This window comes from Scleropages formosus, chromosome 12 (assembly GCF_900964775.1).
Source record: "Scleropages formosus chromosome 12, fSclFor1.1, whole genome shotgun sequence".
Taxonomy (NCBI): domain Eukaryota; kingdom Metazoa; phylum Chordata; class Actinopteri; order Osteoglossiformes; family Osteoglossidae; genus Scleropages; species Scleropages formosus.
Genome location: NC_041817.1, coordinates 6,410,976 through 6,431,744, shown reverse-complemented (window position 1 = coordinate 6,431,744; position 20,769 = coordinate 6,410,976). Strand labels below are relative to the sequence as shown.

At 44.1% G+C, this 20,769-nt stretch overlaps 2 protein-coding genes and 1 non-coding gene across 6 annotated transcripts; 2 read left to right on the top strand and 1 right to left on the bottom strand.

The window, feature by feature from the left end:
- Positions 1–73: 73 nt before the first annotated feature.
- Positions 74–14,969, bottom strand: trmt2a (tRNA methyltransferase 2 homolog A). Of its 4 annotated transcripts, none has more exons than XM_018762522.2 (13): positions 14,853–14,969; positions 13,938–14,106; positions 12,892–13,577; positions 12,178–12,286; positions 11,571–11,752; positions 11,165–11,279; positions 7,851–7,966; positions 7,636–7,747; positions 4,603–4,725; positions 4,238–4,313; positions 3,841–3,957; positions 2,971–3,067; positions 74–2,604 (listed from the first exon to the last, which is right to left on the bottom strand). In XM_018762522.2, the coding sequence occupies exons 3-13, from the start codon at positions 13,575–13,577 to the stop codon at positions 2,418–2,420; spliced, it is 1,920 nt and encodes a 639-aa protein (XP_018618038.1). In that variant the 5' UTR covers positions 13,938–14,106; positions 14,853–14,969; the 3' UTR covers positions 74–2,417. The 4 variants fall into 4 exon arrangements, with proteins under 4 accessions (XP_018618038.1, XP_018618039.1, XP_018618040.1 ...); XM_018762523.2 differs by lacking the exon at positions 14,853–14,969 and adding an exon at positions 14,198–14,245; XM_018762524.2 differs by lacking the exons at positions 13,938–14,106; positions 14,853–14,969 and adding an exon at positions 13,704–13,909.
- Positions 14,970–15,002: 33 nt separating this feature from the next.
- On the top strand, positions 15,003–20,464 carry ranbp1 (RAN binding protein 1). Its single transcript, XM_018762527.2, has 6 exons — positions 15,003–15,202; positions 16,359–16,495; positions 17,083–17,240; positions 17,541–17,669; positions 17,787–17,855; positions 19,144–20,464. The coding sequence occupies exons 1-6, from the start codon at positions 15,068–15,070 to the stop codon at positions 19,269–19,271; spliced, it is 756 nt and encodes a 251-aa protein (XP_018618043.1). The 5' UTR covers positions 15,003–15,067; the 3' UTR covers positions 19,272–20,464.
- Positions 17,888–18,015, top strand: LOC114912078 (small nucleolar RNA SNORA77). The gene has a single exon (XR_003798068.1). It is a non-coding gene; the product is annotated as a small nucleolar RNA SNORA77 (small nucleolar RNA).
- Positions 20,465–20,769: the final 305 nt, after the last annotated feature.

The following is a 20,769-nucleotide window of genomic DNA, read 5'->3' as shown; positions in this document are numbered from 1 at the left end:
TCATTGAGTGAAAGGCAATACAAGTGGCAGCAACTTCTAACTGAAGTACTGTTACCAAGCTTACTTTTCATGGTTTTTTTTTTTTTTTTCCCTTTCTTTTTGCAAACAAGGGAGATGCTAAGGACATGACAAATGCAATATTGAAGGGCAGATCTCACTCCTCATACACATGGGCCTCTAAACATAAATATGTGAGATGCTCACCATGTCTGACAAAGTTTGCTATTATATTTTAGAATATTTGACAAGATTTTCTACATTTTGAGTTCGTTGACCACACAGAGTGTTAAAATGAACGTGCTTAAGGGTTACTTTGTGCTCCACTTCAGCGACTGGTCCCCCTCACCCCTCCATGGTTTCACAGAGAGTAAAAACAAAGCAACCAACGCAGTGGTCACATACAACTGTTTATTTGAAGAGTCATTCGCTTGAAATGGATGTTTCTGGAAACGAGCTTTGAGTGCACGCAGCAGCCACTGGTACACAGGATATTTTTGATGACTGACTGATATTGTGTATATACTTTCTATTGTGGATGTTTGAAATGAAAACTGCTGTTTGTCTTCAGTGGTCCGCTGTAGTTTTCAGTAAAGCTCTGCCGTTACCAGTAGAAAACAAACGTTTTTAAATACAGAAGTTTCCAGCACAACTAAAGTGTGAATCTAAATGCAAAAATACTAATTTGCTTCTATAGTTTCTAGTGTTCTAGCTGCTAGTGTTTACAGAAATATATGGGGATGTGGAAAAAGGGGACTGCAGCTTAAGTCTGTGTTTTCTTTACGTTACAAACGTTTACGGCTTGCTTTGACCACAAGCGCAAGAGCTGGACGTGGTACTGTAGGTGGGGGGAGAGTTGATTCAGCCCATGCACCACTTGGCTTTGGGTTTTTATTTTTTGGGTCCCATTTAAACAGTGAGTCATAATAGAAACATCTACGATAAAGGCAGGTTGCGACAGGTATAGCAGCTGTGGTTTAATTGCATCTTTGGGAATTAACTTTTCAAGATGCATTTTCCCAGGACAGAACAATAAGTGATCATGTATTGCCTTAGTTACCTTATCGCGCCGAGGGCTGGTATTGTGTAAGTGTGTGAGATCGAGGTCCCCCATGTTGTGGGACAGCCCTTTTTACTTGAGCCTGCTGAAATAGCACCTGTGCAGGATACACTTGCTCTGGAGTAAAGGAAGAAAAAAATTGTCAGTAATTTTAATATTCTGGCAAAACTGCCTTTAGCATGTGCTGATTTTGTCTTAAGTGTTTTTGTCAGTATACATTTGTGTTTTTGTATGCCATCTATGTTAACAGTTGTGTGCAGAATTAAAACAGTGAAAGAGAATATTTGAACATCAACTTTTAAAGAGGCAATCTACGCAAATGAAGGTGGTACTCTTTACCTCGAACAAAACGTTCATGTTAAGTGCAGTAGTAAAGGAAGCTGTTGTGAACCAAAGCTTAAATACGGTCTTATGCATTTTTATAGAATACTGTAGGTTGCTGCATTACATATTTACAGGAAAGGAAACATGCAATAACTGCTGGAACAAACTGCTGTGCACTGTCATCGTGTGAAGTACTTTGGTGTGTGTGTGCGTGCTTTTCCTTAATGTAAACAGCATTTATTACTTGTTCTAACATTTCACTAGTGCAAATGAGCACAAAGCTGCTGTAATACAGATTAGGATGCTTTAAGAATGTGCTTTTGGCATTATTGTCCAGAGAAATCTTGTATTTTGTCCTGCGAAACACGTTGGTGTGTGGATGGGTTGTTTTTATACTCTAACATTGGACTTGTAGGTGTGGAGTGACTTGCTAGAGGTAATGCTGCCTAGGAAATTAAGTCTTGTATCGTGACTTAAGTACGCTGACTTTTTCAGTGAAATTTGTTTATGCAAATAAAACTTTTATCTGGAGAAAAATACCAGGACTGGGGGTGGTTGTACGGCTGTGGCACCTTCACCCAGAGCTGCATGCACAGTAGCTGTCGGGGATGATGGGCGCAGCTGTTTATTTCAACTTTACCTCTGGTCGAAGGGCCAGACGCTCAAGCTGGTAACCCGCAGGCAACAGCGTTTCAGCACTCTCTACTCCAGCTAGCGGCTCATAGGATTGAAATGCATCAGAACACTTGAATGAAATAGTTCACTGCCCGGATGAAACGAAAGCATTTTGCACTTTTACTCTGCTTTAAAGCCCTACGGAGACTTTCCTTACTGCTTTGCCACTTGAACAAAGGTAATGGTGTGTTCCGTGAATGCAAATTAAAAAAAAAAAAAAACTGCTTTATTTCCAGAAAAAAACAATGTAAATGAAAATAGCCATTCCACAAACTGCTGTCAAAGTCTAATAACCTTCATTATATGAATGTATGACCCTTCATCCTGAGATTTATGCACGGCCAAATGTAACGGGAGCCCATCAGCGCAGCCCTGGCTGCTGCTCCTCTTTCTCTTCCTTGCCACCATTGCCCTGGGAGCTGTAGTCCACCCGCTCTAGCAGCAGGAGCATCTCACAGTGCGGGGTCTGGGGGAAGAGGTCCACGGCCAGGGCACGCACGGGCCGGAAGGGTGCCCCACGCACGCGGTTAGAAGGCGCCCTGCAAAGGCTGCAAAGCCATACAATTGGAGTATAAAAATTATTTGCATCATGAACACCTCTGAGCCAAGTCAAAGTGTCTCCATCTAAGGTGTAGCCTGCTTCACAGTATGTTAACTTTAAAAGACAAGCTGGAAATATTTACAAATATCATGAAATGTTATCACTGTCATGCATAAAATACCTTTTATTTTGCCATTTTTATTGATTTAAGGTGACAAGTGGACCACAACAAGGTGGAACAAATTCACAGTACAAAAGAACCCTTTAAGTGAGGAATGGGTGTTCTATTGTCACGAGCTGTCGGCAAGATTGAGTACTTTGACAGTGATTGTTGTAGCACGAGGGACAGTAAAATGTACAGGTGAGAACTTACTCCACAAAGTTGTTCATGGCAGCCTTAGCGTTGCAAGCCACGTAGAGGAGCCTCTTGAGGTGCTCTGCTCTCCTGATCGCGAGGATCACTTTAGAGTCTGCATTGAGTGCAAGACATTCCAAACAAATGGCAAATTATCCAGTGCACCTCTTAAAGTCTCAAATGTTAAAAGTTTAAAATCTGCACCGTGAGAGGTGGAAATCTTAGCTCTGCTGAAGAGACCACAAAGAGGCACAGAACTGTAGCATTTACCGTTTGAAAGATTTACTTAACATATGTACCTACCCCAGACAAAAATTAATGGTTAAGTCTTGGGGACAGAATGCAATTTTTTAAGATACAAATGTGAGCATCATGACTTGGTACCTTTTTTTCCCCATTTTTTGGGGGGGAAAAAAAAGCATTCAGCTGTTTGTTAGTGGCAACGATTTCTCTGCTTCCATACGCAGGAGATTGACAGCGAAGGGGCAATTTACAGAATTAGGGGAGCTTTATCTATTCTGACAAACTTGCCAGCAGCTTCTTGATGGCATGCAAACTGCACAACCTTTTTGGACAAACATTTTCATGGGGTCTGTGGTGCATTTCCATTTGTTCCCCTCTACTTGTCTTATTATTACAGGCATTACAAACTTTGGATTAGTTTGCTATTGCATTGTATTGTTTCCATTTTTCATGTTGACAAACTGCTTCTCATTTAATTATTGTATCCTGCTTTTGCTCTTAATGGGGGGAAAAAACCTGAGAAGCTGCTTTTAAAGATACCATGTAACAGTTACTACCATTACTATTATTATGGAAGCTGTACAGTAAAAGTTTTCCAGACATCACAGTTGTTTCCACACAAAGTGACTGACTATACATACTTACGTAGACCTGCACGGGGAGGATCCACAATCGCTGTCAGGTTAGGGGAAACAATGGCATTGAGCACCGAGGGAAATATATCTTCTGCTTTTCCACAGTGAAACTCCACATTGCTGAGGCCTAAGACACAAAAGAGCAATTCTTGCTCATATCAGAGACTCAGCTCATCCTCAGATTTTGTTGTTTATCCAGAACTAAAGACAACAAAATACATGGCAGAAGAGAGGCCGGTTCATCTTTGGGTGGCACATTAAACCTGTAGTAGAAACAAAGTTTGACCTTTAAAGGCAAAACTTGAGGACATTTGTTTCGAGTTCGATAACTTTGTGTGGGTTTCATGCAAGAGTTGGGAGGAGATGTAATTAAGCATTAAATTGCACTAGCTGTCTGCAGAACGAACCATTGATTTGAGCATTGACTCTGGCATCCTCCACTGCTTCCTGGCACAGCTCAATGCCAATCACCTTCTTCACCCTCTGCAGCAGGGGGGAAACGGAAAAGTTCAGAATGCAAATGATCACAGAACGCAAGCCAACTGGATCAAACTGACAAGGATGGACATTTAGCAAAGTTTGCATTCAGACAGCCACCCTGACTTGTAACCAAATTCAAAAGCCTGCATACATGCAAACACCCTTTAATATCAATGTCATGAATATTATGTGTTGTATCTTTCCATCAAAATCTGTAAGGCCAGAAAGTCATGTGACCACTTAAATGTGCGGAGATATGAGTAGTGCAGGTAGCCCCCCCCACCCCACCTACCTTAGCTAAGGAGAGGCCGATAGTTCCCGTCCCACAGCACACGTCCAGCACGGTGCTGTCCTTGTCCAGCTGGGCCCACTCTCCTACGGAGGAGTAGAGCACCTCCGCAGCCAGCGTGTTGATCTGATGCCGACAAAAGTGATCACAGCTCATCATCCAGTCAATCTTTTGACCTCTACATTTCTCAACAGATAGTATTTGACTTATAATGGGACTTGTGGAAGAAAAAAATAACTTTTATTAAATAGAATACTTTTAGCTCAGTCAATGTGCATATAAAAGTATTGCCAGAAATAGGAAGTCACTCCCCTGTCTAAAATAAATATTTATACCACAAAGACTGCATCACCACCTTTTGCTTCATACAGAAGACATTCCAATAAGTTGTAATAGGAAAAAAAAGAGCATGGTTTACCTGTAATTAGACAAGCCATAAATTTATTACACCTTAGATGAACGAGACGCTAAAGCACCATGATTAGGTAAAGCGGTTTTCAGCATCCCGGTCCAATACGAGACAGGAGTTAGCACTAGTACGTCCTGCCACTGACATCACCAGACATAAAGGCTACTGGAGCAGCTGAACACTTGGGAGTTTTCGAAAAGGTTCCATTCCAATGAAGTTGTCATACCTCAACTTCATCGTCAAATCTTCTTGTACCGATAATAATATATATCATGAGGATATAGTATAAACAATTAACATGGACGAATGCTATGCTGTACAATAGGACTTTCCCATATTTTCCCCTAACTTTATACATTATTCATGTTAAAATAAAATACCATGTTAATAATATAACACTACATAGTATCCATTGGAAGTCGCTTTAGAGAAAAGCGTCTGCTAAATAAATGTAATGTAAAATATAGAATACAAGTACAGTACAATGACACAGTATTTATAATGCAGTACAGTACTATGACTACATTTTCATGCTGCATTATTTTCCACTTTAAATTTCTACAACTGTTTTCCTTTGTTTTTTCCTTCTGTATACCACCAGAACACGCACACAGTATTTTTTGCTTGCTGGCTATTTCATATATAAGTAACATGAATGGAATCACAAAGTAAACATGCTGTTTAAAAAAAAAAAAAAAAAATCACATTTTGTCAGTAAAATGCAGTTTCTGGAAATTGAGAATGAGTGGTTTTTGTTAAACATTATAGTGAAATGTCGAGACTCCAAAACTGTACAAAAATTGGACAGCCTTTGCAATTACACATGGTCCCTGACTTACGATGAGGTTACGTTCCGCAAAACCCATCGTAAGTCAAAAACACATTTAATACTCCTAGCCTACCGAACATCATACCCTAGCATACATGTGCAATGGCCATTACAGGCGTGCCAGCTTCATGCTGGGCAATTATTTTGAGTTTCTCCTCAAAAATAATTGCCCTCCTCTTCTTCTTCCCACCAGTAGCAGGAGACACAGATGGGCATTCCTGTGACATTATGCACAAAACACAACTACAGTACTTTCCGCGCTATAGAGCGCACCTGGCTATAAGCCTCACCACCCAAATTTCATAAAATTTAAGAAAAATTACACACATAAGCCGCACCTGACTATAAGCCGCGCCTGCCTATCAGCCGCAGGTTCACACTGAACCACGATATCTTTATGGTACACAGAAAGATGGTACATAGAAAGATTTTTTTAAATGTTTAATTACTAAACACAGCAGTAAAATGAGATAACCATACCGGCTTTTTTCCGAACAGTGCCTTAACACGGCAGTAACGCAGCAGTGAAATTACATTATAGTAACATGCCGGTTAAAAAAATAACAAGCCTACCAGCTGTTGATCGTTAGCCTTTTAAAAAAAGTCATTGATCGCTCTCTTCATCTTCCTCACTAAAACCACTGAATTCGTCGTCTTCAGTGTCGGAATTGAACAGCCTCAGAATGACTTCGTCACACACTTTCTCAGTCTCTCTTTCGTTGTCGCTCTCAACGTCACTTTCGTTCCGTGGCGAATTTGTGCCACCTGTAAAATCTTCAATCTTCTTTTCGGTGGCGATTGTTTTGGCCTTCAGTCGGATCTGCACGGTGGAAACACCTCGGCCGGCTGCTCTCTGTGTGTTCACCCAGTCTTCAAGAACGTTTTCAAGTTCAGGCCATCTGCTTTTATTACCGCTGAAAGCTTTTGTCGTTTTTTTGCATTGAGTCAGTTCTTCACGCTGCCGTCTCCAATGTCTCACCATCGATTCATTGATGCCAAGCTTACGTGCAGCGGCTCCGTTTCCTTCTTCTACAGCCAGATTGATTGCCTTTAACTTAAAAGATGCATCATATGCATTTCTTCGTGTGTTTTCCATGATAAGGGTGTGCGCATGACGTGCAAAATGACTGTTCAAAACACAATTAACGTGTGTCAATCAAACTAGCGACTTCCTCGGCGCATTATTTCTCCTGCCTGTCTGTCACGCTCTTGCGCTTCCTGCTAGAGCGCCCGCTATAGGCCGTTAGCCCGTAAAAATATATAGATTAACCGCATCGTTGTTTAAGCCGCAGGGTTCAAAGCGTGTGATAAAAGTAGTGGCTTATAGTCCGGCAATCATGGTAAGTGACACGGATCACTGCTGCTGCCCCGCATCATGGGGGGGGGGGGGGTTTGGGGGGTCAAAATTCGAAGTACGGTTCCTGCTGAATGTTTATTGCCAGCTCACCATCATAAAGTCGAAAAAATCGTAAGCTGGACCATTGTAAGTCAAGGACTGCCTAGATTCAGAGGAAAGTCCCCTTCAAAGTAACTCAGAGTGTAAAGCTACTTACAGTGATTTGCTCATTTATACAGCTGGGTCATTTTTACTGTATCAATTCAGGGTAAGTCTTTTCATCAAGGATACTACAACAGGAAGTGGGATTCAAACTTGGGTCCTTCGAGTGGAAGGTGGCACACTTAACCAGTATGCCACCCACTGCAATGAAGCTATCATCTTACAGAGCTAAGCTGGTGACGACTGCCCAGTACGGCCGACATACAGCAGTCATGTATGTTAAAAGTGAGGTAACTCCACCTGGAAGAAGGAGTGTGGAGAGATGCGGAATTTCAGGCCAAGCAGTTCCTCATGAATCCATTTCTCTCCGGCTACGTGCTCACACGGAAGGTCTTCAACATTTGGAGATGTCCTAGTGTGTAATAAACAACCATACTGTCACCAAGGAGGGGTAACACTTTAATACATCCTGCATTCCTTATATTACCAAGTCAAATGAACTGGTCAAGCCCCACCTTTGGCCCTCTCTCACAAAGTACAGGGATGTCACTCCACTCTCTTTCCCAGCTCCCTCCATAAAGTACTGCCTCAGGGAGCTCTTCAGGGCTGTTAGCTCATCCTCTGGAAGTTTCTAAAATGTAACAAGTCAAAAATGATTATGTGGACAGAATCCTACTGTTTAACATTGCCAGATACTATATAATATGGAAAAAAGTGTATGCCAATAAACTTTAGGCAAAGCCAAAATTTCTTCTCAATAACGAAGTCTAACCACACAGAAATCAAAGTTAACCACTAATTGAATTTATCTGAAATAAATTTGATTATCCCTTCCTGGATCGGGGCCTTGGAGTGGCGGAAGGGGTTGCGTGATCTAGGGATCTCCAGAGCTATGCCGTCAGAAGCAGCCCCTGGTAGGGTCTTCCAAGGTGAACAGCGAAGATCCAGGCTAAAACGATCAAAAAACCTCCATGGAAAAAGTAAACATGAGAACGTTTACCCTGCTCAGAATAGGGTCACTGGGACCTACCCCTGGGGGGGCCTAGGGGTAGTGTTCCTAGGCGAGCGCCTGGTGGCCGGGCAGCCCATGTTAACTCGGCTGGGCTCAGCCCGAAAAGGCAACGTGTGGGGGGGCATGTGGGCCCTCCTCCCGCAAGGTCCAACATGGGGGTTGGGTGTGATGAGTATCAGGCGGCAGGAGCGGGCACGGTGTCGCGGCCTCTCGCGACAGAAACTGGCTCTTGGCTAGTGGAATGTAACCTCACTGGGGGGGGGGAGGAGCCGGAAGCAGTCAGGCACAGCTGTGGCCAAAAGCTTGTTGGTGCCAGTCATGGCAGCAATATAAGAACCCGCTGGTGGACACCGGTGATGAGGGAAGCCATCAAGCTGAAGAAGGAGGCCTTTAGGGCCTGGTTGGCTCTGGGGACTCCTAACGCAGCAGACAGGTATTGGCAGGCAAAAAAGGCAGCAGCAGCTGCCGTTGCAGAAGTAAAATCCAGAGCACGGGAGGAGTTTGGAGAGGCTATGGAAAATGACTATCGGTCAAAGATGTTCTGGAGAACCATCCGGCGGCTCAGGAGGGGAGGGAGGAGCTTCGCTCAAACTGTGCTCAGCAGGAGTGGAGAAACTCTGACCTTTAATGAGGACATTGTCGGGAGGTGGAAAGAGCACTTTGAGGAACTCCAAAACCCGAGAGATATGCCTCCCTTACAGGAGTCAGGGCCAGAGGCCTCCAGGCTGTCAGAGTCCATTTGCCTGGTGGAAGTCACTGAGGTAGTTGGTAAGCTCCACGGGGGCAAAGCACCGGGGGTGGATGCGATTCACCCGGAACTGCTTAAGGCCCTGGATGTTATAGGGCTGTCATGGCTGACACACCTCTGCAATGTTGCATGGACCTCGGGGACACTGCCTTTGGATTGGCAAACTGGGGTGGTGGTCTCTATCTTTAAGAAAGGGGACCTTCTATCGGGGTATCACGCTTCTCAGCCTCCCTGGTAAAGTCTATGCCAGGGTGCTGCAAAGGAGGCTCCGCCTGATAGCTGAACCTCAGATTGAAGAGGAACAATGCAGATTCCATCCTGGCTATGGAACAGTGGACCAGCTTTTTACCCTCTCACAGATCACTGAAGGGGCATGGGAGTTTGCTAATCCATTCTACATGTGTTTTGTGAACTTTGAGAAGGCCTATGACCGTGTTCTCCGAGAAATTCTGTGGGAGGTGCTTAGGGAGTATGGGGTGCCAGGGTCACTACTGCGGGCCATTCGGTCTCTGTACACACGAAGCGAGAGCTGTGTCCGCATACTCAGCATTAAGTCAAGCCCGTTCAGTGTGGGTGTTGGACTCCGCCAAGGTTGTGCCTTGTCTCTAATCCTGTTCGTGGTTTTCATGTACAGCATATCAGGGCGCAGCCGAGGTCAGGAGGGCATTCTATGTGGGAGTCGGAAGGTGACGTGTCTGCTTTTTGCAGATGATGATGTCCTTTTGGCACTGTCACATGGCTGCCTCCAACGGGCACTGGAACAGTTTGCAGCAGAGTGTGAAGCGGTTAGTATGAGGATCAGCACCTCCAAGTCTGAGTCCATGGTTCTCTCACGGAAAAGGATGGCATGCCCCCTTCAGATAAGGGGAGAGAATTTCCCCCAGGTGGAGGAGTTTAAGTATCTTGGAGTTTTGTTAACGAGTGAGGGAAGAAGGGAGTGTGAGACCGGCTGCAGACTGGGAGCAGCGACAGCAATAATTCGGTCGCTGTACCGGACTGTAGTGGTGAAGGGGGAGCTGAGCCATAAGGTGAAGCTCTCCATTTACCGGTCAGCCTACATCCCTACCCTCACCTATGGTCATGAACTCTGGGTAATGACCGAAAGAATAAGATCGCGCATACAAGCAGCTGAAATGAGTTTTCTCCGCAGGGTGGTGGGACTCACTCTCCGCAATAGAGTGAGGAGTCACACATCCGGAAGGAACTCAGAGTAGAGCTGCTACTCCTCCACATTGAGAGGAGCCAGTTGAGGTGGTCTGGGCATCTGATAAGGATGCCCCCTGGGCACCCCCTTTTGGAGGTATACCAGGCATGGCTAACTGGGACGAGGCCCCGAGGTCAGCCCAGGACCCGCTGGAGGGATTATATCTCACAGTTGGCCTGGGAATGGCTGGGGATCCCCCAGGGCTGAGCTGGAGTAAGTTGCGGGGAATAGGGGCGGCTGGGCCTCTCTGCTCTCCCTGTTGCCACCGCAACCCTACTAGGACAAGCAGGGAAAAAAAAATGGATGGATGGATGGGTGGATGAATAGATTTGAGTATGTGCTTTCATGCTCAGCCTACAATGTTACACGAAGAAGACGGCAATTGTCATTTATGGCTTAAAATGTTTATGATTTTACGCAGATTTTCTACAGCATTCATAACAAGTATCAATTTGACTGAGATACTTCCATTTTCCATTCTCCTTTTAAGCAATTTTATGTTTTTTTTTTAAACAATCTATGGAGGCCAAACATTTGTGTCTCCATCTGTGTAACCCTCAGTGGAACTGGAAACTAATAAGATCCAAGCCTTGAACTGGGTGGGCAGCTAACACAAACACTTGGCAGAACACATTGTTAAACTTGCAGATTTTCACTTCAGTAAGAGAGTAACTGTTGATTAACCCACACAAAAATACTGATTTCAAATGTGTGACCCACATGAGAGCTTTGGTAACCCATCTGAAAATCAAAAATAAACCACTGTAAAAGTCATTCATCAAACCATTCCTATCATTTAAACTTGTAACGTAAGGTAAGTGCAACTGACACATTTTAACAGCGATCTGTGACTTACACAACGTACCTGTGGGTGAAAGAATACCATAGCCATGATCTGACTGGTCCGACTGGTCCGCACAGTCAACTGCTTCCAGTGACCTTCGTATGTCTCAGGACTATAAACGGAGTACTGCGTTGTTCTGGGGAACACACCATAAAGAAAGTAGCATCGAGAGATGGTCATAAAACAAAGCTTTGGTACTAACATCAGATTCGCCAGCTACAACAAGAGGAGGTTCAGCATATGGGGTTTTTTTTCTTTTAGAAACGTGGCATGGAATGTATTTACTTTAAAATGATTTGCTCATACATTTGATGCTGAATTGCATGCACCTCATGCAATCTTTGTCCACACTGATGGACAAGAAAGGGTTCTGCACACAGAAAGGGTGCCTGTAATGATAGGAGTTGTTACTGGTGTAAAGGATTACCGGATGTAATCCTGGAAGCGTTGAACCACCCTCTTGGTCTCTACAGGCACATGGATAGTGTCAGAGGGCCCCACTACAGCGCAGGATCCACCCTTGTACTTCCCCAGGCGGAATCCTACAGTCTTGTCCTCCCCATTAGCTCCCATCCCAATGAGAAACTCACATTTGTTCCTGTATTCAGTCTGGTTAAACAAAACAAAAGACAGACAGCACAAAAATAGAGGTGGGATTAAACAACAAAATCACTTCCTTTCCACATTCATTTTAATGGAAAGCCAGTGAGGAGCTACAATTTGACCCATGCACTTGCAGAGGTGTTTGCCAGTGTGCAGGGAATATAACAGACCCCATTACTGCCCCACGCCTGGTTGCCGTGATACGGCTGGGTGAAGAATGGAGGCGTACATCTGGAGTTTGTTACATTGACTGATTGCAAAGCCTGCAATTTGGTCACTGGCAAACCACAGATGCAACAGAAAGACATCTAATCAGGTTGCCAAGCAGCCTTTGCTGAGTGGGCGGACAGCTCATGAAAACAACGTATAAACAGGAGCAAAAGGCATGCAGGCAACCTGAGAGCAATAAGCAGCAGTAAATACAAGTGTACCTGTATGGGAGATGGAGAGATCCCCTCCAGTGGACAGCACATTTTATTATACTTCTCTTTCTGGACAAACAACCATGGTAACATAGCTTTGTTGTTGTTGCCTATTTCTCTATAAACAGAGAGAGGAAAGTAAATAGTGATGAGCAGAAAAAACAAAGACAACAGGTTGCTAGGTGGTTAAAAAAGTTGTCATATAATCTGACAGCCCAGGACTCACAATCTACTCCTGCTGTAGTGCCAATGATCATTTGCATTTATGTCTTCAGCAGGCGCTTTTCACCAAAGCAACTGACAATGATTACTTACTTACCATGATTTACATATGTATAGCTTGGTAATTTTACTGTCTCAATCCAGGGCAAGTACCTTACCCAAGGATATTAAAGCAGGAGGTAATATTTGAACCTGGGTCCTTTGAGTGCAAGGCAGCAGCTCAAATCACTACAGTACCTGCTGTCCCTGAATAAACAGAGTAATAATGACCCAGCTGAGTAAATGATAAGTAGCTCAGAATACAAACAAATGCCCTTGCAAGTGGCCTTGGAAAAAGGCATCACCTGAAAGAATAAAGAAAAACACTGCAGAATTAAAATGAACATACATCATCTTGAAAGATAAAGTTGCAATAATCAGACTACTTCGAGACCAGGATGAGGTTATTGAGATTGCTGGAATCTTCCCACAATGCCATTAACCAGCATGACAGAGCCATACCTAGCCAACGTCTGCAGGACCGCCTGCACCCCCCGCTCCTTCGTCTTCAGCTGCTCCTCGTACGGCACGCTCCACAACGGCGTCACCACATCGGCGATCTGCCTGCTCAGCGCTACCTCCTCTTCCTCAGGTCCCCGGGAGGCGCCAGCAGGGCGCTTGGACTCGGGCTGCCCGCCACCGGTGGCCTGCTGCTCCTCCTCCTCCTCATCCTCCTCCTGCTGCTTCCTCTTCTTGAGGATGGGGTCAGCTTTGGGCTTGGCCAGGCGCACGCTGAGCACGCGGCCCTTCCACATCATGCCATGCACGGCCTTCATGGCCTTGTCCCTTTCCTCCTGGCTTTTAAAGGTGACAAAGGCAAATGTTTGCCTCCCAAACAGCTTGATCTTGTGTGGGTTCAGCCCATGTTTGTTGAGGAACTTCTTCAGGTCATTGAAGCCTATGAACTTGGGTAGGTTTTGGATCTCCACTTTGAAGATCTCGGAGGTAAACAGGTCCCCTTTGATATAGCGGTACACATCGGGGTGCGAACTGCCCTCTTCCTGTCCCTGTCCATCTGACAGGGGTTCAGAACCAGCCCCCCCCTCGGCCTCATCCACTGTCGCGTGTCCAGGACGCGACTCTCGAACATTTTCACCTGAGGAGGCCCGTTTCGTGGTGCCATCTCCTACTTCTGCCATGTTCTCCATCTAAAAATCACACAACGCAACGGCATCATTATTAGCCAGTTCAGTTCAAAACACATCAGCCTGGGTTTTTAGTGTCTTCTTTGCTTACTTTTCAACGCAAGTCAGCAAACTAGTTAGCTACTTTACCCCTTTCCGCTATGTGGCCTCAAGCGTCAGTTTAAACATAATAAATCTGAGGACAGAGTTAAAGGAAGCTAGTATAATGATATAAACAATGCTTTTCACACAGCGCTGTGCCTGTGCTAGTAGTGTGCAGCCAAGCCCAAGCAAGCGAGCGAGCATGCTACATAAACGCAAGCATCGAGTTTGTACTAATGCCCGCGACCAGTCTGCTAACATTATCCGTTAATAAAGTTGTACCGTCACGTGACTCGCCGCGAGCCGGACTCCTCTTCGCGCTATAGCACAACCCCTCCGCACGAGCCTCTGCCGTGCTTCTACTTGGGCAGCGTGCGCGTGCGAGACGCCATGTTAGCGACGCAAACGTGCCGACGCAGAGGATTTTGGGAAAGCGATATTCTCGCTACACCTTAAAAATGGAAACAAAGCGTGAAAACCACACATTTTGACTTTAGTTTGCTTAAACCACGTTGAGTGTCAGTGTACGGATTTATACGTACAGGAAGTGACTTTCACGTTGCTTATCATGTGAATGATATGTCGAACCATTGAAAATATTTACCCACGTCACGTGTACGGAATCAAGTGCAGAAGTGAAATAACCGACATTTGTTTAATAAAAAGTGCTTAGTTTTCTTCCTAAATACAGAAAAAAGGGTGTGTTTTTTCAGCTGTGTATGTCATTCCTTTTTCGAAACATTCGGAAACATATAAAATGACAAAACTACTAGGAAGACGTGAGGGTCCTTTCAGTGACAGGAATTCGGTGGTCTTGTCATTTCATCCCCTTGAAGTAGCAAATTTGTTTACTTTATAGCAATGAGTTACACAAATGCTTCAGAAATATTATATTAGGACTCTTCCAATTATCACGGGTATTTTTGGGTTTAAGGTGGAATAATTCCAAATTCTGCTCAAGTGAACACACTTCCCAGTGGACACCGAATCACACACGCCTGCCAGATTCACTATTTAAAGCAGAAAAAAAATCTAAATACTGCCTCAGCTACATTTGAGAAATAAAAAACGTATGATAAATAAACGTAATAGTTGGTAAACCTGCTAATGCAATGAGATAATATCAATAGGTACCTGACTACGAAAAATAAATTTTGCATTCTGTTATACTTTATTTTATATCACATTTTTCTTTACCTAAATTCCATATACATATTAGGGAATAGTCTTATAGACTTTTAAACCAAGAAAATCCTATCAGATTTTCGAAGCAAAAGCGTATCGTGAAACTAAGAACAACGAGCCGCGTTGCCTTGCGCGCGACGCGCATTTTGAGGGGCACAACTCCGACGCCTTCCGGGTCCCGCGAGGCTCGGCCCTCTGCAGCGCGCGCGCTCTGAAATGAGGCCGGGATGTTTGTCGGCGCGCGAAAGGCAGCAGCAGGAAGCGAGACACGCAGGGAGAGTGATCGAGCTCCGCTTTTCGAACCACCTGGACCCGATTACCCGCAATCCATCAACATCCACAGCAAAATGGCCGATACGAAGGTGAGCCCGTGCTTTCGGGGAGTGTTAGCGCCGTCGTAATCCAGAGGAGCCGCCATTTGGGTGCGTTTTGGTGCGTTTGGACATGAACTCTGAGAGGGTTTGTCTTGCGGGCTCGCGATGGGGGAGTTCGAACAGCGGCCAGAGTTCGGGGGTCAAAACTCAGAGTAAAACAGCGAGACGGACTGTATAAGGGCTTAAAACCGGTCTTGTACGCGTCGTTTCCTAACACTGTGCTACGCTCAATGTTTTGCGCGAGAATGTGAAAAGTTGCGGTGACATTAGACCTTAGTGAGGCGAAGCCGTTAGCCGGTAGCTAACAGTTAGCATCGACACGGCGAGCAGCTCGCCCTGCTACACTTTTCGCGCTCATTTTTGCCATAATTTTCTACACAAACTTGACAGTATATGGCGGTTAGTGAGTGTGAAGGTGCAGCCCACGATGTGTCGTGTCCTCGAGGGTTCTGGGTGTCCCTGGGCTCCAGGGCCAGATCGCGGGACTTCAGGCCTCGGCTCTCCCGCCTTCTCACCTGGGCGGCTCGCTGCGCTTCGGCTCTTCGCCAGATTGGCCCTCGGAGGCTCGGTACGAGTTTCTCTGTAAAACACGTCTATTAATGGTTCGCAAGGGGAGCTACGCTCACTACCGCAATTTGGCGCGTTAATTCACACCGTGCCGCCGTGTACGACCTGCTCCCTCGGGTTTTGTCAGGTTCACGGAAGCATCTTTTCGAAATAGTTTGATAAATGAGTTTGCAGCGATGATTAATGATGATAATGATAGTAGTGGCTATGCTCGGACTCGGAGCACGTGGATTGTGGCCGCCGACGGTCCACTGAGTGACTAAGGGCTCAGCTCCACACCACTCAGCAGTTGTTACACAGCAGACTGTGCACAAAAGACCACCTTCCACAGCACAGTCCCCCTAATCCAGCTTTTCACTTACTGCGTGTAAGAGTACAAATGGTGCATCCTATCACTATCTGCGAGTCAAAAGTGGCAGAGTGTCATTTAGGGTAAATATATACCAGGTCTGGAAGGCTGCTTTTAGTTTTACTATTAAAGAGTAAAAAAGTTAATTTCTTACTAGCCCACTCCCCCTCTGCAAAGTGATCTTGCACAGAAATTAAAATGTTTTGCAAATCATTTTTTTCTTCCCAGGACACACAAGATGAGCATGACACCTCTACAGATAATGTTGACGAGACCAACCACGACCCCCACTTTGAGCCCATTGTATCCCTTCCTGAGCAGGATGTTAAAACATTAGAGGAGGATGAAGAGGAGCTTTTCAAAATGTGAGTAGGCTCCAGCATCATTTGATTATGTTGTAATGGCTTGCTGGAAATGATCAGTTTTTGGGTGACATTTTATGACAAGTAACTAATTGGCTCATTTCATGGTTGTTCCATGGCACTGTCATACTTGCCCAAAACTTTTTAGTGTATATACGACTCTATAAAATTCACTGATGCTAATAATCATAAAACACACTTGCATCTCATTAGAAGATGCTTTTCTACAAAGTCACACACATGCCTTCACTATTAAACTGAAGCCTGTGGCCAAGGAAACTTGAAAAGCAACTGCAAGTGCCCTGAACTGCTGATACTTATTTCCAGTTATATAGTAGAGCCATGAAATGCACACTTTTTTTTTTTTTTTTTTTGGTCCCCACTTCACCTGAAACACACGTGGGGAGAACATGTAAACGTCACACAAAGATGAATTGGAGGCCCTCTTAGAATGCACAGCCTGGGGCTGTACCTGCTGCCCTACTGTGCTTCTCAGAAAGTCTTGCTGAAGGCCGCCATAGATTCACTGTCTGCTTTACACACTTGCTTGTTTTGGATAAGTAGGTGACTAATATATATTTTTTGGTCAGGCGGGCAAAGCTTTACCGCTTTGCATCAGAGAACGATCCCCCCGAGTGGAAGGAACGAGGCACAGGGGATGTTAAGCTGCTACGACACAAGGAGAAGGGCTCCATCCGCCTACTCATGAGGAGGGATCGAACCTTGAAGATCTGTGCCAACCACCACAGTGAGTCTTAGAGTCTCAGGGAAGAAAAACAGGCATCTACTAGAGAGACACAATCCCAATTCTTATTAAAATAAGATCCACAACATTTCCTTTATGAAATATGGCATCTTAGTATTTTATCCCTCCCTATAGATTCCAGAAACATCAAAATGCTTTAACTTTCAAACTTTTCTCCAACAGCTAGCAAGTGATTAGATTGGCAAACTGGTGCTGTGTGGATACTGTAGAATGAAAGTTAAGATGGTAGTAAAAGGATGCTTAATGAGTATATGAGACACTTTATTTTCCCCTCCTCCCCAGTTGTTCCTTTGATGGAGCTGAAGCCAAATGCAGGCAGTGACAGAGCCTGGGTGTGGAACACACATGCTGACTTTGCTGATGAGGAAGCCAAACCAGAGCTCTTGGCGATCCGTTTTCTTAATGCTGAGAGTGAGTGTTGGCTTTACAGAGCCCCTTTGCTGCATATCGGCTTCTATTGGCAAATGTTAAGCTTTAAAATTGCCACGAGGTTATTTTGATAATGCATATTTATGGATTCTTTTTTAGATGCACAGAAATTTAAAGCAAAGTTTGATGAATGCAGAGAAGAGGTCCGGAAATCTCTAGAGAATTCAGGTAAGATATCTACTAGCCTTTCTAAGTGATATGCAGACTCACTCTGTTCCATGCTGACCGGTCCAGCTTGGTACTTTTTCTGTCTGCTATATTAGATTGCAGAATGTAGTAAACACCAGCCTTTTCATAGGCAAGTGTTGGTATGTTCTGAAACATTTGAACTTATCTGGTCTAAAGAGCCAGGGGGCAGAGTAGATCTATTTGGTCTAAGGAATGTCACTACGTAAGTATTGCTTCTTTTAAAACTTTAGCAAATTTGTCACCACACAAATGCACACTGAACATCTTTGTACAGCTTACATGGGTAGTTACTCCAAATTACTTTGGAAGACACAAAGCTCATAACTTACCATCTCAATCAGCCTTCCCATGGGAACATAGGATCCTGGATGTTGGGGCCCTGGGTTGAAGTCCCCTTATTCCACGTTATCTGTCTGTACCAAGGAAGCCAGAGGCACAAACTAGCCTGTGATGCTTTGGCTGGGTGAGGTGATGGGGTTTCACTTACCTCCTCAGTGTGAGATGTGGTTGAGAATTGCTTATGACCGGGTGCTCCCAGTGTGAATTTGAGCATTAAAATATGAAAAGGTTCCGATAACTCACAGGAGACACTGGGTGAGGTGTTGCCTTTTCAGAGGTAACAGTACAGGGTAACTGCCTGCTACTAAACTAGGAGACAGGGAGGTTTAAGGGGGGAAAAAAAGCAAACTTTCCCCTGTTAAACTCATTTTTTCATAAATTGCACTTCTGTTCTCCTGATCTAACAGGTAGCATTAAGTTTAACATCCTGCACTACATGCAATCAGGGTTCTTAATTGTGCTTTTTGATTTACGACGGGTGAAAAATACCCAGCCAGAGGACTCCATATGAGCTGGCACATTCACATGGGCGATTGCCAGCCTGGGCTCTGTGAGCTGCTGTGGTCCCATCTGAAGCAGAGCTTTCACGTTGCTGACATTAGCATTTATTTATTTGGCAGTCTTTTTCTCTGCAATGATGCACCCTGCAGAGTAAACAGAAGTGCATTTCACAGCAGTGATAGATGTGATTCCTAGAGTAGTCACTTGGCTCAAAAACTGAGCATTACACGAGTACCTGCATTTAGAATAAAGTTATGGAACCCTATCCCACTTGTCACATTTGTGCCCAAGTGAAGAACTAATTCTTGGTTCCAGTTAGGGTTGGTAAGTAGAGGACCCATTATACAGTACATCTGCTGCAACAAGTCATAGATGCCTGTGTCACACTCAGTCTGAAGTTGAATCAAATTTGTGATCCTCCTGGCAGGCAAAATCTGCACTGCAAACAAAGTGGCAGAAAAGCTGGAGGGCCTTTCTGTGAAAGATGAGACCAAGCCATCAGAGGAGCAGGTGTGTGAGAAAAAGAAGACTGAGAATGCTGAGGAGAAGAAATAAAAGCAGGAGATGGGATTTCCTCTGGTCTGCAACTTGTCATTTTTTTTTTCCTTTTTCTACAGTGGACTTAAAATAAACTGAATCTGGACACTTGCATTTTGTTTAAGTTTTTGGAGGTTTTGCCACCAGAGATCAAGATCTTGGCAACACTTAAGTATCCATTCCACAGTAATGAATTGTGCTTTTTTTTTTGCCCTTTTCTATAGTGAAAGCAAGTTGTGTTCTAATCACCTGTTACTCAGAATGTCTGACATTGTACTGTGAAATAAGGGTTGATACTAATGATCCCCACATTGGGTAACATGAGTTGATTTTTCTTGAACAAGTAAAGAAAAATGAAGCAAGCTGATTTTTCCTAGTTACCCCTTCCTAATTTGACAGGTGACACTTTCAGAGGTGTTGTACTGTACTTTTGAAATGAAGTTTTCCTCTGGTGTTAGTTAGCCAGTTTGAAAGTTGATTTGCTCAGCAGTTTTGGAGTAAAGCTTCAGAGAAGCTGAAAGTAAAATTATGGCTACGTGTGGGTACTTCAGAATGATTTTTTTTTTGACTTACCATCTAAGCAAAAAAAAAAAAAAAAAAAGACGGTTGATATTAGACATCAGTGCATGCTAGACATTGACTTGTTTAAATCAGTTTTTGTATTGTAAAATCCTAGCATTAAGAAAAGTTAGGAGGGAACAGCTCAGAAAAATTGCATTCTGCACTGGAGTGTAAACAGTTTCTGCAGTACTTACTGCAATATTTGCTCGTAAAAGGAATATTCCCACATTACAGGAAAAAAAAAAAAAAAAAAAAAAAAAACTTAATGACTAGTATATTTTAGGCCATTGCACAAAGGGGAAAAGGCAAGTTTGAGCTCTGAACGTGCAGTTGATTGTTCACTTACAATGGCTGCAGCAGCATGAGTGTAGTGCTAGTAAAGGGCACCGTTTAAAACCAGCATTGATTTAACTACCCAATTCCGAGTACCGCTACTGTGCCGCACGACTAGTACATTTCTAATGGAGCCAAGATGCAGATCACATGGCTAAATCAGCAGTAAACACTGCTTAACACTTGAGCGTTTCCCTATGTAGCTAGCACTTTGTCAACATGACCTGTCCAGGCTGATCTCGGTTTTTACAGTGGTAAGATGTTACACTTCATGTAAGGAGCGTGTCAAGAGATCTGATTAAAGGATGATGCTCTAACTTTTTAAAATCTGGTGTTTTTTTTTTTACTACAGCAAAACAGACCATTAAATAATGCTTCAGCTTTCCTTCTATGTGAAATAGAATTTGTATCCCAAAGATGTCTGAGGTACAGAAAGATTTGCGCAAACCAATCTAGACTTGCAAAAGTTACAGTAAGCCAAATTTGACTTGATGTTTTTGCTTTAATTTGGTTCTAAATAGTCATTTTCTTACTAACTTATTTGCTGGTACATCCCAGAGTATCACAGGAATATGTTTGAAATAGACACACTTTGGGGAAAAAACTGAAGTGGTCAAGCAGA